Genomic DNA, 12,806 nt, shown 5'->3' with positions numbered 1-12,806 from the left:
TGCTGGTCACATCTCATGTGATGAGCTATTAGCTGTGGACAGTTCTGTGAAAAAATAAAGAAAAAGTGCAGACAGGGGAGTGACAGCTGATTTATTCAGAAACTGAAAATTTCCAGGTGAACACACATATCAGACTACAGCATGTAGGTTTGTTTCAACATCCATGATTGGGTATAAAAGCAGTGGGTTTCATATTGTACATGCAAACAAAATCACACAATGGTGCAGTGGGGGAAAGATTGCAGTAAACTTTATTGTCTGTAAACATTGTTACGCTGGTGTTAACGTGCTCCTGAGTGTGAGAGTGTGACAGAAGCATCATGTTGTGTGGGGCTGCACCCACTTGTATGTTCCCTCATAGCGGAATCCTGCTCTCTTCACAAGATCGTCTGCCTCGCTCGGACCACGACTTGACACAACAAATAAAACAAAGTGAGAAAAATAATATATTTGTTAAGAATCACGTGCATCATCGATTGAAATGCATTATCTTAAGATAAGAAGAAGTAAGATCATCCTTTATTGTGAAATTTGTGGTGTAACAGACACTGAAAAACCATGGAAATAGAGAAAACATGAAATATATATAAAATATGGAAAGTCTAAATTACACATGTACATTATTAAAATTTTATTGATAGAAAGAGGTGAAACGAGTAGTTACCCTCCATATGTGTAAGGTATGGGCTGTTTCTTCTCTCCCTCTATCTGGTGGAGGAGGGGGGTGAAGATTCTCCAGGCCTCCCGCAACTCATCGCTATGAAAGAGGAACAGTTTACAGATAGATTTAAAATTAAATACAACAGTATTAAAGCGATGCTGAACTAAATGTTTCCACCAACCTGCGGACAAAGTGCATCTGATTCCCACAGAAGACATCCAGTATCAGTCTCTCATAAGCATCTGGAAGCTTCACGTCCTAAAGGAAGATGGCTGCTGTTAAAGAAAACTACACACATGTTCATTCCAGATTCATCACAATCTATAGTTAGCTTCACTGAGGTAGGATTACTTTATAGAATTTTGTTAATCGCTGTACACTGTTCCCGTATACATGTAGCTATATCTATTCCATAGAATGAGAACTAATGCATCATAGCATCAATGGTAACACTACCACAACACATTATAAATGGTTTATAAAGTACTGTAATGTATTACACAGCTATTAAGATACAAGTTTTAAGTGTTTTTATAATGTATTTGTCATATATATGACAGACATGTCCCCTGAAAGTATATTTTACGAAAAACCTATCACAGCTTAGTTTATATTTTCATTCATTATCTGTTTATCTTTTCACACCAGCTTAAACGTATTAGTGCCCACAATAGATAGTTTGTAACTGATGTATAATTAAACAATTACATCTGCGGTTACAACCTATTATTATAAGTAGCTGCATCATGTCCAAGAATCAGCATCGATCTCTTATATAACATTTTATATTTGAAGCTAAAGCAGGTTTTGTTATGGACAAGTATTTGACCACTATTGTGATATAGTGACAACACCATCACATTTGTGTTGATTCAAGGAAATTCTTCAAAGAAGTACAAGTTAACTAAACGCAGTGTACGATGATGATGGATACTTTGAGTTAAGGGAGCCTGAGGCACCTTGTATCTGCTCTTGTAGGTCAGGTCCAGTTCAGTCTCCTCCGGGCTGAAGTACACCCCCGGCCTCTTGGTCACCATCTTCAGGTAAATGGCTTCGTCTGGCTGCACCCGCACCACTAGCTCATTCCTCTGACAGCGGTCGCTAAATATGTCACCTGGCACGTCTGTGAACTGCAGACGCACCTCTGCCTTCCGCTCGTTCAGAGCTTTACCACAGCGCAGAATGAAAGGAACTCCTGATGGGGGAGGGGATGGTGCATGGACAGGCATGAAAGGTGAAGAAGGTCAGAGAAGCTGTCATCCAACAGACCACAAACAGAAAAGTGTGAGAGAAGGAGAGATATAAAAGTTTTAGTCTCACCATCCCATCTTTCATTTTGAACATAGAGCACTGCCGTTGCAAAAGTTGGTGTGCAGGAGCCTTTTGGTACGGTAGGGTCGTCAAGGTAACCCAGTTTGGAGTGGCCCTCCCCCTCAGGGTCCCCGACGTACTGGCCAAGCACCACATCTGACATGGCAACCGGAGCTATACTCTTCAATACCTTCACCTGCACCATATCAAGAAGCACAGAACGACAGGCTCACGATGATGTGGATTTTCTTCACCGAATACAAACAAACGTGTTATCTAGTCATTGGTTTTACCTTCTCATCCCTCACATCATCAGGGCTGGTGGAAGCAGGTTTCTCCATTGCAACCAAACAGAGCATCTGCAGGAGATGGTTCTGCATGACGTCTCTGTCAGAAGAAAGAGCTGGAATCAGAGCAAGTGAAGGCTCCAGAGTAACAGTGCATCCACTGGATCGATAGGCTACATTTATCTCAACATGCTCCCTCTCACCGGATGATACCAAAGTCATCAAAGTATCCTCCCCGGCCCTGTGTGCCAAAAGGCTCCTTAAAGGTGAGAACCACACAGGCCACATTGTCCCTGTTCCATATAGGTCCAAAGATGCGATTTCCAAACCTGAAGTGAGATATTAAAATCTCATAAATAACATTTTGGATTATCCATCCATTCGTCTTCTATAGATATTATTACACCCTGGACAGGTCACCAGCATATCACAGGGACAACATACAGAGACAAACAAATAATCACAGCCATATTAGAGTCTCCAATTAAAGGTTCAGTGTGTAGACTTTGGTGACATCTAGAGGTGAAGTTGCATGTTGCTGAATACCCCTCACCTCACCCTCCCCTTCAAAAAATGTGGTAGCCTTCAGTTGTCATACAATCTCTAAAGTGTTAGTTTGTCCAGTTTGGACAACTGTAAAAAACATGTAGGCCTCCGTAGAGAGAACCAGTTTCTGATGTAAATATAAATATAAATATAAAAGAATATAAAGTATTTAAATATAAAGGGCCCATTCTAGGTTAAAGAAAACAACTATTCGTACAATTTAGATGAAACACACTTGTGACAACAGCACTAATATCTGCCAGTAGATCCCTTTAACTTAAATCTTACACACTGAACCTTTTAACTAAACCTAATCTGTATGTTTCGTGCTTGAAGATGTGTGTGTGTGTAGTGTGTTACCTGAGCACCATGAGGTTCTGGACCATCTCCTTGCCCAGGTAGTGGTCTATGCGGTAGATCTGATCCTCTGTGAACAGGGAGGACAGGTGGGCTGACAGCTCCTGTGAGCTCTGGAGGTCACGCCCAAACGGCTTCTCGACAATTACCCGGTTCCAGCCTCTGTTTTACAAACGCAGCGGCTCAGAATGACTTGATCAAACAGCGGCACACCATAGTTTTTACGTAACGACAGAGACTTACTTGCAGCTCATGCAGTGGCTCCTGATGTTTGTGCTGACATGGTGGTAGACGGTGGGCGGCAGAGCCAGGTAGAAGAGTCGGTTGGCATCGGCCCCTCCAGGCAGAGACGACAGATGAGCACTGAGTTGGTTGAAGGAGTTGCTGTCATCATACCTGCCGCTCAGGTAGGAGTTCTTCTTGAAGAAGGCCGAGAGACACTCACTCTCTTCATCAGTGACCTGAAGGAAAAGGTTTTAAAATGATTCCTGAAAACACACCCCGGACTTTTAATAATTTTCTCATTTAACAGATTGATTTCATTAAAAACATTTAATAATAGCCAATGAGAAGGCCCTTTTGGGCAGAAATAAATTTGAAAGATGAGGTGGAGAAGCCTTCGATGTACTACACCTTCATATGAGGCAGACATGCTGTCTGGATGTTCTCCACAGTCAGGTTAGACCGGGAGAACCCCACAAAGTAGGTGTTATCTGGCAGCAAGCCATCTCTGAACAACCACCTACAGAGGGAACAAAGTCAGGGGCAGTGATACAGAACACCAGCTAAAGGTGAAAACCCCTCATACATAAATACATGAAACCACTCTGTCCTGCACTGCTGCATGAGCAGGATTTCTATACTCACCATAGAGTGGGATAGATCTTCTTTTTTGCGAGATCTCCCTGTGCAAATAATGCAAATGAACATGAAATATCATCTAAACCTGTACTGAGTCCAAAGAGCAAGTCAACTTTGAAAAAACGAGTGGTGTCAGTGGTGTGGAGAGTGAGGACATGTGTTGAGTAATGGGGGAAATAGCAATGAGAGACTTTAGAAACCGAGCTCTTTAAGGTCTGAGACTTTGTGGAATATTTAAAATGATCACTGGTCCTAAAAAAAAGACCAAGAACATAGGACAAAATTATTTTTGGCTCAAAATAATATGTTTTCAATGGGCAGTTGATGCAGTACCTTTTAGACAACAAGTGCTAGTTTACTCTGATTACTACTCACAATATTCCCAAGTGAACCTTTTCCTTGTAACATTCCTCTACGAGATTTTCCATTTTAGAGTTAAATGCGATTTGAAATATAAATGTCTTCATCCAAGTTTATAGATTTTGACCAAAGCATTTTTTTCTAACCCTAACATCTGAGACAGAGCCTTTCCACTGCTCCTTAAGTTGCTTTAAAGGGAAATGTTATTTCAAATTGTAGCGTTGAAGAAACGGTCGTCACTCATGTCATGTTGTAAGAAGTTTAAAGGTTGTACTCACGGAGGCTCCAAGAACAATAAATATGTGAGTGTTGGAATGACTGGACTGTTCATCTCCATAGAGCTCCTTCCTGAGCTGTCCAAACACCTCCGAGCGAGACAAAGGCTCAGCGCTCGTCATACTGTCAAACTGCTCTCTCCCTACTGTGGCAGCTCTTGGCTACATCACATACCCAGCAGGATGAAATGTCATTCGTCACCCTTACCTTGCAGAAATACTCAGCGAGTTAATGCTGCCACCTATTGTTGCAACGAAAAATAACCATTGTGCAACTGCTTCCTCATGCTTTATAATGCATACCTTCTCCAGGCACCACAGTTCAGCAGGTTTGTGGTAGTACTGACGAAATGTTCGGAATCCATCAGATCCGGTTTAGCAAACTGAAAGAAATCCTGCCCCTTCACTTCTCACTTTAACTCACAATTCAGGTCGACTCAGACAAAGCTGAAACAACTGGTGGGAATGTGCCTTGCCCAACCACTCCCTGGACAAATGTTGCGCAAACATAAACTTTGACTAGGGAAACTCTTAGTGCATTGTTGCAGCACAAATGCTCTTATCAGTAAATAAACTCTGGCATGACAGGTTCCGTGTTGTAAAGTGAGTATTGAACATGTTTCCATGCAGTTGACTACGTGTCGCGAACTCTGAATCCATTTGATATAATAAGTATTTCCATCAGTAACCACAACAAGGACTCTGAGTGAATCATTCTTTCAGGGTATGGTACACTTGGTAAATCATTATCCACAAAAACTTTCCAAAAACGAAACAGAAATTTCTGGTACATTCATAAAATAACAATAATAATTAATCAGGATAGGTGAAACTTGACAGTAAAAATGCAGATAATTGATTGTTTAACCTCCAGAATTGTTTTTCTGGATACTCATGATAAAAAATATTAACATTTCTTTAGTAGAAATCACTCAACTGGCACAAAGTAGGATTTTTAATTTAAACAAAAAAAACATACACCCCCTGATTTTGAGTTACACTGGATACTGTCCCATTTCAGTCATTGTCCGACAAAGAAAATAAAGGTCACTATACAGTGATGCTCCAAGCTGGAGTGTAAATTCACTGAATTAGGTCATTACAGTTCAAAGCCCCCATCCCATGGTCAAGCTGTAACTTCAAAGTCCTCAGTGTTCAGAGGGCAGGTATCTCCCATCACCTTCAAGTGTCTATCCTGAGATTCAATCATAAATTAATTTAAAACATTTTGAGGTTGAAATCTTCGACAGATGCGACTGTCTTTACTTTGTCCTCCCTCTTTGTCCGTCCACTCACTATTGTCCATGCCCTGAGCTGCACAGCATGAAGTACTGCTGGGTCTTTATACGGCTGGCTCCTGAGATCTGAGGCTGAGGAGAGGGGAAGAAGGTACCAGGCTTCACTTGGTGGACATACTGGGAGGTCAGGTGAAGGTCCAGCGCTGGTGGAGGTCAGCAGCATTACAGTTGTCCATGTGTATCTGGTCTCCTTTCAGCTGTAAACATTTCCCACTGCTGGGATTCTTCAGAAGATTTTCCTGGAGAATAGCATCAGGCATAAAGGGAAACAGGCAGGTCAATGTTTGGACAGGTTAGATTAACATACTCTATAAGCTGTAAGCACTATCAGCACTCATTAAGCTCAGTCATTATCATCTCTTGCTTTTAAAAACCCATGTTTAAATACGACATTTGTTTTCTTGGGTCTCTGGGGGCTTATAGTCTGACAGCAAAAGTCAAAAGTATCTAGCGAACATAATGATGGACATAATAATCATATCAAAGTATATTATCCAAAATGAGCTCCTCACCTCTGTTATGACCCACTCTTGTTGTGGTGACACACTGGAGCCCTTCCCCTTCAGCTGACAAAACTCGATCTTTACTGGATCTGGCAGAGTATTGGCATGAAGACACAACTCCTTTCCAATGTTGTGACGCAGCTCCTTATGACTTGAGTATTCAAAGTACTGGAGGAGACATTCAGCCAATTAGAGAACAGAGAGCATTAAATTACGGTCTGTTCATAACTTCACCAGTGTGAGTCGCCGTACCTGGTTGCCTCCCATGTTGTGACACGTGTACATGATCATCGCTTTGCCTCCCTGGTTGTTCTCTCCAACATCCAGACAGGTTTGAGATCCTGAGTTTCGTAGCTAGTGCAAACACAGACGCATTGTAAGATTCAGCTGCACATGTGAGGTGTGCTCAGTTGACACAAAGGGAAACATGACTTACTGCTCCAAATTTTAATGGTGTTAAGTCTGGGACAAAGGCCTCTGGGTAGATTGTGTTTAGGAACCAGGTGAAGTTCTTGCATTGCAGCTGATCTCTTAGTTTCAAGCGATCCGAGATGTCCCCATACTTATGCTGTAACATTGAAGCAAGTAAGAGTGTAAATGTGAAAGAGGTGAGAAGAAACAGCATTTTCACTGTGTGCATTTATCATTTAATCGGCGTCAACAGGTCACACTCACCTCCCTGGCCATAACTTCAGCGTTCTTGTTGCGGCGGTAGAAGATCTGCTTGTAGTCGTCCATCCAGACCTCCGCCAGGCGCACCTGGTTACGAGTGATGACCTCTGTGCCTTTGGGGAACGTGTGGGGGCTCTTGGTGCGGAAGACATGGCCCACCACAGAACAAGGGATGATCTCGAGCTGACCCCCACACTGCCACACCTATGAATGACGTTTGACACTTAGCAATTCAGACTCTAACTTGATCATAAGAGGGAGAGTTACCATGTTTTCCAGTATGAGTATGTGTGGCAGTAAAAACAAAGAGACTGACCCTGAATGACATTTCCACATTTTCACCTCCCCAGATCTCCATCTTGTCATCGTAAGTACCAATGTGTTCAAAGTATTCCTTTGAGATTGAGAAGAGACCTCCGGCAAAAGTAGGCGTCCTGAAAGTTGAACAGGCAGGTACAAAAGCTTTAGGCACTTAAAATGACTTGGGGTATTCCAAGCGACACCGGCGTGATCCTTCTTACTTTACAGGGTAAGTTTCATCCTTGCGCAGCCTCTTTGCATCCTCTGGGATTCCCTCCCAGCCGAAAGTCAAGCTCCAGTCAAAGTTCCCTCTGTTAGAAGCGCGGTTGGTGGCCACAGGCCGGTTGAAACTGAAACTGTTGAGGTCAATGGTGGTGATCTCAGGACTCACCACAGCAGTGGGCTCTTCGACAATACGGGCCAACAGGGGCTCGAGCCAGCCCGGCCAGCACTCACCTATACACAGGAAGGAAGAGAAATATCACTTTGTCTTTCCTTTTTAACTTCTGCCATATCAAATACTTTTACTGCCAAAAATCAGAGGGCTAGCATTAGTGTTAGCAGTCAGTATTGGCAGAAAAATCAAGACCCAGCTACAGAACATTTGAGGCTGTTAAAGTAAATAAATAAACAGAGCACAAATATGATAAATAAATAAATGTGTGCCTTGAAACAGTCACTCCCACACCATAGGTACATTTTCTGGCCTCACACAGATGTTTAGCTCTCAAACATGCTACATTTAACCCCTGTCTTCCTCTTATATGTTATGGTTTTCCAATATACTTAGTTTAAAATGGTATATGAAAGTGAAGGCCGTTTCAAATTGTCCAAAATCTTTGATGAACAACTCTGGTAGTAATACGGATTAAAACGGCTTAACATTGTGTGTTGTTGTCGCGTGTGTGTTCTTACAGTGTGCATCAAGAAATGTGAGAATTTCTCCCTGAGCGAGACTGGCACCCAGCAACCTTGCTGTGATGAGACCCTTCCTTTCCACCTGCCTCACTACACGGACGATCTTCAGCTGACGCACGTACTCATCCAGCTGGAGCTTCAGGTGCTCTGCAGAGAGAAAAATAAATTATCACAAGTTTCTCAACTAACTTGAAATGAAAAGTCCTTTGATGTGTGCTCTGGTGTTGAACTTCTCACTTTGCTGTGGTGTGGTAAGACTTACGAATCCAAACAACAATTTAGAGTTTACGTTTCTTTTTTCTATCTTTATTCAAGAGCGTTGCGTTTCAAATTTAATTTGTCAAGACTTGATCTGGCATTATATAGGTTGGAGAATTTTGACATACTTGTTGCAAGAAAAAAATCCGAGAGCAGAGGAAGAAGAGGAGAAAGAAGACGTAAGGCCTGGAAATCTTTCCAAGTTACAAAATATCTGAGAGCAAGCACACAGTTTAAGCACAAGCAGAGCAAATCTAAGTACAGGCAGGGTGTACTTGAATGCAAGTGCAGGGTTTACATAGTCTAGGGTTTAGTTCTAAATAAAGAAAGGAGAAAAAAAAGAAAAAGTGTTATCTCATGTGGAACAGTCTCTAAAGCTAAAACCTAAACTAGAGACAGTCACTTTCACCCTTCTGGGTCACACTTCCCCTCGAAGAGTACTTATGGCAACGAGGCACGCCTGATTTTTTTCTCAGAACTTTTAGCTTGAGCGAGCCCACCAACCACATGTCATTACACAACGACAGAAAGCTGTTTCTCAGCTGACAGAAAGGGGAAGTTTGGGTAAAGAAGGAAACATGTAAATACAGCTGAGGGCAACGGCTCTTCAGCTCATTACTGGTAGTAACTAAGATTATTTGAATAGGAGTTTTTCAAGCTAATAAGCAAGTAAGCACTGTCTGACAAAGTTCCTCTTTTATCACAACTGTTTCATCTCTTCTGCCACCTCTCACTGTGGCTGTGCAGCTGCTGGAGGGTTGTCCATCTTTCTGCTGTCGAGTCAGTGGCCACCACAGCAACTTGTGTTTCACCGGGCCGAGAGATGTGGACGTACATGTGGCACAGTGAAACTATGAAACTTGACTCTGTTGTCTCCATACACATACAGCCCAACTGAAGTGTCTTCTGCCATTTAAAACAAAACCCTACCTGCCGACTACTGTGTTTGCATGCTGCATATAAAGAAAACTGAAGAAGAAATCCCAAGCGCACACCCTTCAATGTTATCTTATCAGAAGTCACTCCTGACTGTGACTGGAATGCTGCCCTAAAAACTAAAGGTCAAATTTAATTAATAGATAACTTCTATCTTATTTTTTATCTCTCACTTTGTGCTCTGCAGCTCACATCGAACGATATCATTCATGTTTAACAATCTCCCACTATCATCCTGCTGATGAACAAAGCAGTCGTTTATACTCTGCTGTCAGTTGAGTCTTCGGAGTATGTTTTGTCAGTAGTGTGTACCTGCAGTACTGGCGTCATCTACCATGATGATCTCTTTCAGCAGGATTGCGGGAGATGTGTGCAGAACACTGTAGACCGTCCTGAGGAGCGTGGACCAGGCCTCGTTGTGGAAGACGATAATAACGCTGGTGCTGGGCAGAGGAGGACAGCGGCGAAACTTCCTCTCCACGCACCTGAGCGAGGAGAGCCACGCCAAAACACAGAGAGAGACAGAGGGAGAACAAGAACTGGCGTGAGAGGAGAGTTAGTCACATATAACAGACCATTGTGTGCAAATAGTTGATATCTGCTCCCTTTACTTAGCTCAATGTGCAGTAATAAACAGTCCGCTCATAAAAAAAAAAAAACACTTAAAAGGCTCTATACAAGAAGTAGTTCGCGGCCCATCAAACCAGTGACATGTTTTCATGTCAAGTTGGAAAATCATTTACAGAAAGAGATACTGTTTATAACAATTTAGATTTAGCCTTAGTCTCAATTATCAGGAACTCTGACATGCACGCTGCCTCACCATGCTCAGTTAAAGGCTAATCTGAATGTTAAGACTGTTTGAATGTGATATTATTAAATAAATATCTACCACACTGAGATTGAACCCAGAAAACCAACCGGACATTATCTGGCCTGTGTGCTGTGTACACATCAGCAAACTTGTCGGTGGAACAGAGATTAGTCTCAACTATCTGAGAATATTCTGAAAACATGCTCTTACTCCACAGGCCTGGATTCATCCCCGAGACTACGGCTGAGTGAAATGCGATCGCTGGCAAACTGGTTGAAACAGTTCCGCGTCATGCCCTCCTCCTTCTCCTTCTCCTCCTCTGGGCTCATATGGTCTTTTTGGAACGGCGCCCCACCAGCTCCAGGGCTGTTGGGGTCCTGCGGAGGTCTTTCCAGGTGAGGCTTGAGTTCAGCTTGTGTGTAGAAGCCAGTGGGGCACTTGGTGGTCAGCTCCTGCTCAGGCGGTTGCGGCTCCGGAGCCCTGATCTGGAAACCGATGTTGTTGACGACATCTCGGACCATGACAAACACCTTGTCCTTCTTGTTCACCAGCTCCTTTAGCCAGGGGTCCCCGTCAGGCGCAGAGCCGACATCCCTCTGCAGAACCACCAGCACCACCAAGAACAGAGTCCCAGCGAGGATCACCAGTTTCAGAGGGGACATACGCCGGCGTAGAAACAGCCGCATCGTCCAAATAACGGTGTTGCTCCCAGGGCTGTTGAAAACAGAAAACAAAACGTAAGTCATTCCCCAGAAACAGACTGTAAAAGGTTGGTGAACCTTACCTGAGACTAAGCTCTGTAAAAAAAAAAACCTCATTCACCTTTACTCTTTTTACATCCTCTGAGGTATTCCTGTGGCAGACAAAGAAGACAAGCAACACACAAATATCTTAAACCGGTTTGTGTGTCTCAGCAACTGTCATAGCAGCAGGGCGAACGAGCCACCCTCCCCGTCTCTTCAGGAAACAGTCCCACAGGGCGGGCGAAGAGAGCAGGGAGGAGGAGAAGAAGAAGGAGGGGGGGGGGGAAGAGTGAACAAACACACCGCACCTTTCAGCCCACACCTGAATTCACCTGCTCCGGCCACAGTCCTCCAGGACCCACGTGGCAGCAGGCGGGCTGCAGCACTGCTCGCTCAGGCTGCAACTCCCATGCCGGTTAATAAGTGACGCAAAAGTCCTCACTTAGACACTTGCTCCAATGACACCTCGCCAGCAATGATCAGCTGTCACCTGCTACAGGGAAGTAGAGTCTGCTACGTGGAGCATGACTGGACACTGGCTCGGCCCTGCCTTGGCACAATAGGAGGCTGTTTCCTTCTGTGAGAAACAGGATATCCTTGCAATACAGGATATCTGCAGGTCCTCCTGTGATCACTGTTCAGGTCACTCTTACTTGGTCATGATTAATTCACTCTATTCTCAAGTCAAGCCAGTCGGACTACCCTCAAAGAGGTTTGCTGTTGCGGTGCTCCAGGATGTGGACACAATTAACTGTAATGGGCCACCAGTTGTTCCAGTTTGTTGTCACCAAAGTTAGGAGATGAATGAGGAAGAGGAGGAGGAGGTAGAGGGAAAATATGTCAATAGAATGTGGTCCTGTCAAAATGGATGGACAGGCAAAACACCAATACATGTCCCACAGAGTTATATCACAGGAGTGGATTTTTCACTTAAAAAAATAAACTCTTGTCTACAGCCTGAAAGCACAGAAAGGCAAACTGCAGCCAACGATGCAGACACAACACAGACTGAAATGAAACACTGAAAGGAAACAAAGAGTTGCTTCCTCCTTTCATTCAGGTTCTGTGCAGCTATGGAAACCATGTCTTCATCAGTAGAAATCACACATGAGACAGACACCCGGGCTCCTGCCGGTCAGTGGCAGGGATGACAGGGATGGACAGGTGGCTATTCACAGGTTTGAAGACTCTTACCTTCGAGCGTCGCAGTTGTCGTCTTCAGTTGTTGTAGCGATTCGCTCGATACTTCCTCACGGGTAGAAAGTTGTCAGACGAGCACGCGGCGGTTTCCAGTTCCGTGAAGAGGCAGAGGGGAGCAGAGAGGAGCCGGGGACATAGAGGAGCAGAGAGGAGCCGGGGACATAGAGGAGCAGAGAGGAGCCGGGGACAGGGACACACATGGAGGCAGAGACAGACACTGAGCGGTGTCCTCCTCGCTGGTCCTGAGATCACAACAGGTGCCATCTGATGAAATGATTGGCTGCAGTCCCCTGCTGGTGGCGCGCGCTCTAAACACGCTTATTTACATACAGCCCATTAATGGTCACTTTCATTGGAAACAAACATACATGCATACAATTCACTTTCATTGAAAACAGATATTTCTCTACACATGTAGAATATATCAATTATATAATATTTATGTACATCACAGATACATGCAGTCACTTTCATTTGAAACACATATCTCTCTACATATATATATA

The 12,806-nt window shown here is 43.7% G+C and overlaps 2 protein-coding genes across 3 annotated transcripts; both read right to left on the bottom strand.

The window, feature by feature from the left end:
• Positions 1-233: 233 nt before the first annotated feature.
• Positions 234-5,088, bottom strand: LOC133956770 (glucose-6-phosphate 1-dehydrogenase-like). Its single transcript, XM_062392075.1, has 12 exons — positions 4,662-5,088; positions 4,030-4,067; positions 3,796-3,904; positions 3,406-3,623; positions 3,166-3,324; positions 2,463-2,588; positions 2,266-2,359; positions 1,982-2,168; positions 1,621-1,856; positions 843-919; positions 665-757; positions 234-409 (listed from the first exon to the last, which is right to left on the bottom strand). Exons 1-12 carry the CDS (start codon positions 4,779-4,781, stop codon positions 319-321), a joined length of 1,548 nt encoding a protein of 515 aa, XP_062248059.1. The 5' UTR covers positions 4,782-5,088; the 3' UTR covers positions 234-318.
• Positions 5,089-5,598: 510 nt separating this feature from the next.
• Positions 5,599-12,549, bottom strand: galnt6 (UDP-N-acetyl-alpha-D-galactosamine:polypeptide N-acetylgalactosaminyltransferase 6 (GalNAc-T6)). Of its 2 annotated transcripts, none has more exons than XM_062392070.1 (11): positions 12,295-12,549; positions 10,568-11,071; positions 9,856-10,028; positions 8,347-8,496; positions 7,653-7,887; positions 7,448-7,565; positions 7,135-7,335; positions 6,896-7,027; positions 6,712-6,813; positions 6,469-6,627; positions 5,599-6,195 (listed from the first exon to the last, which is right to left on the bottom strand). In XM_062392070.1, exons 2-11 carry the CDS (start codon positions 11,041-11,043, stop codon positions 6,082-6,084), a joined length of 1,860 nt encoding a protein of 619 aa, XP_062248054.1. In that variant the 5' UTR covers positions 11,044-11,071; positions 12,295-12,549; the 3' UTR covers positions 5,599-6,081. The 2 variants fall into 2 exon arrangements, with proteins under 2 accessions (XP_062248054.1, XP_062248055.1); XM_062392071.1 differs by lacking the exon at positions 12,295-12,549 and adding an exon at positions 11,180-11,324.
• Between the last annotated feature and the right edge of the window lie 257 nt (positions 12,550-12,806).

The sequence above is a fragment of the Platichthys flesus genome, chromosome 7 (assembly GCF_949316205.1).
Source record: "Platichthys flesus chromosome 7, fPlaFle2.1, whole genome shotgun sequence".
In the NCBI taxonomy this organism is placed as follows: Eukaryota; Metazoa; Chordata; class Actinopteri; order Pleuronectiformes; family Pleuronectidae; genus Platichthys; species Platichthys flesus.
This window is presented reverse-complemented; position numbering and strand designations above follow the sequence as displayed.

What these genes read in the sequence shown, in the direction of transcription:
- LOC133956770 (XM_062392075.1), bottom strand. Translation starts at nt 4,781, where the DNA reads ATGACGAGCGCTGAGCCTTTGTCTCGCTCGGAGGTGTTTGGACAGCTC. An exon ending in AGCCACTGCATGAGCTGCAA is followed by an intron (nt 3,325 to 3,405) that starts GTAAGTCTCTGT and finishes TTTGTAAAACAG; the next exon opens with AGGCTGGAACCGGGTAATTG. An exon ending in CAGAACCTCATGGTGCTCAG is followed by an intron (nt 2,589 to 3,165) that starts GTAACACACTAC and finishes ATCTCACTTCAG; the next exon opens with GTTTGGAAATCGCATCTTTG.
- galnt6 (XM_062392070.1), bottom strand. Translation starts at nt 11,043, where the DNA reads ATGCGGCTGTTTCTACGCCGGCGTATGTCCCCTCTGAAACTGGTGATC. An exon ending in CACATTTCTTGATGCACACT is followed by an intron (nt 7,888 to 8,346) that starts GTAAGAACACAC and finishes TCCTGTGTATAG; the next exon opens with GTGAGTGCTGGCCGGGCTGG. An exon ending in CTGAAGTTATGGCCAGGGAG is followed by an intron (nt 7,028 to 7,134) that starts GTGAGTGTGACC and finishes TCAATGTTACAG; the next exon opens with CATAAGTATGGGGACATCTC.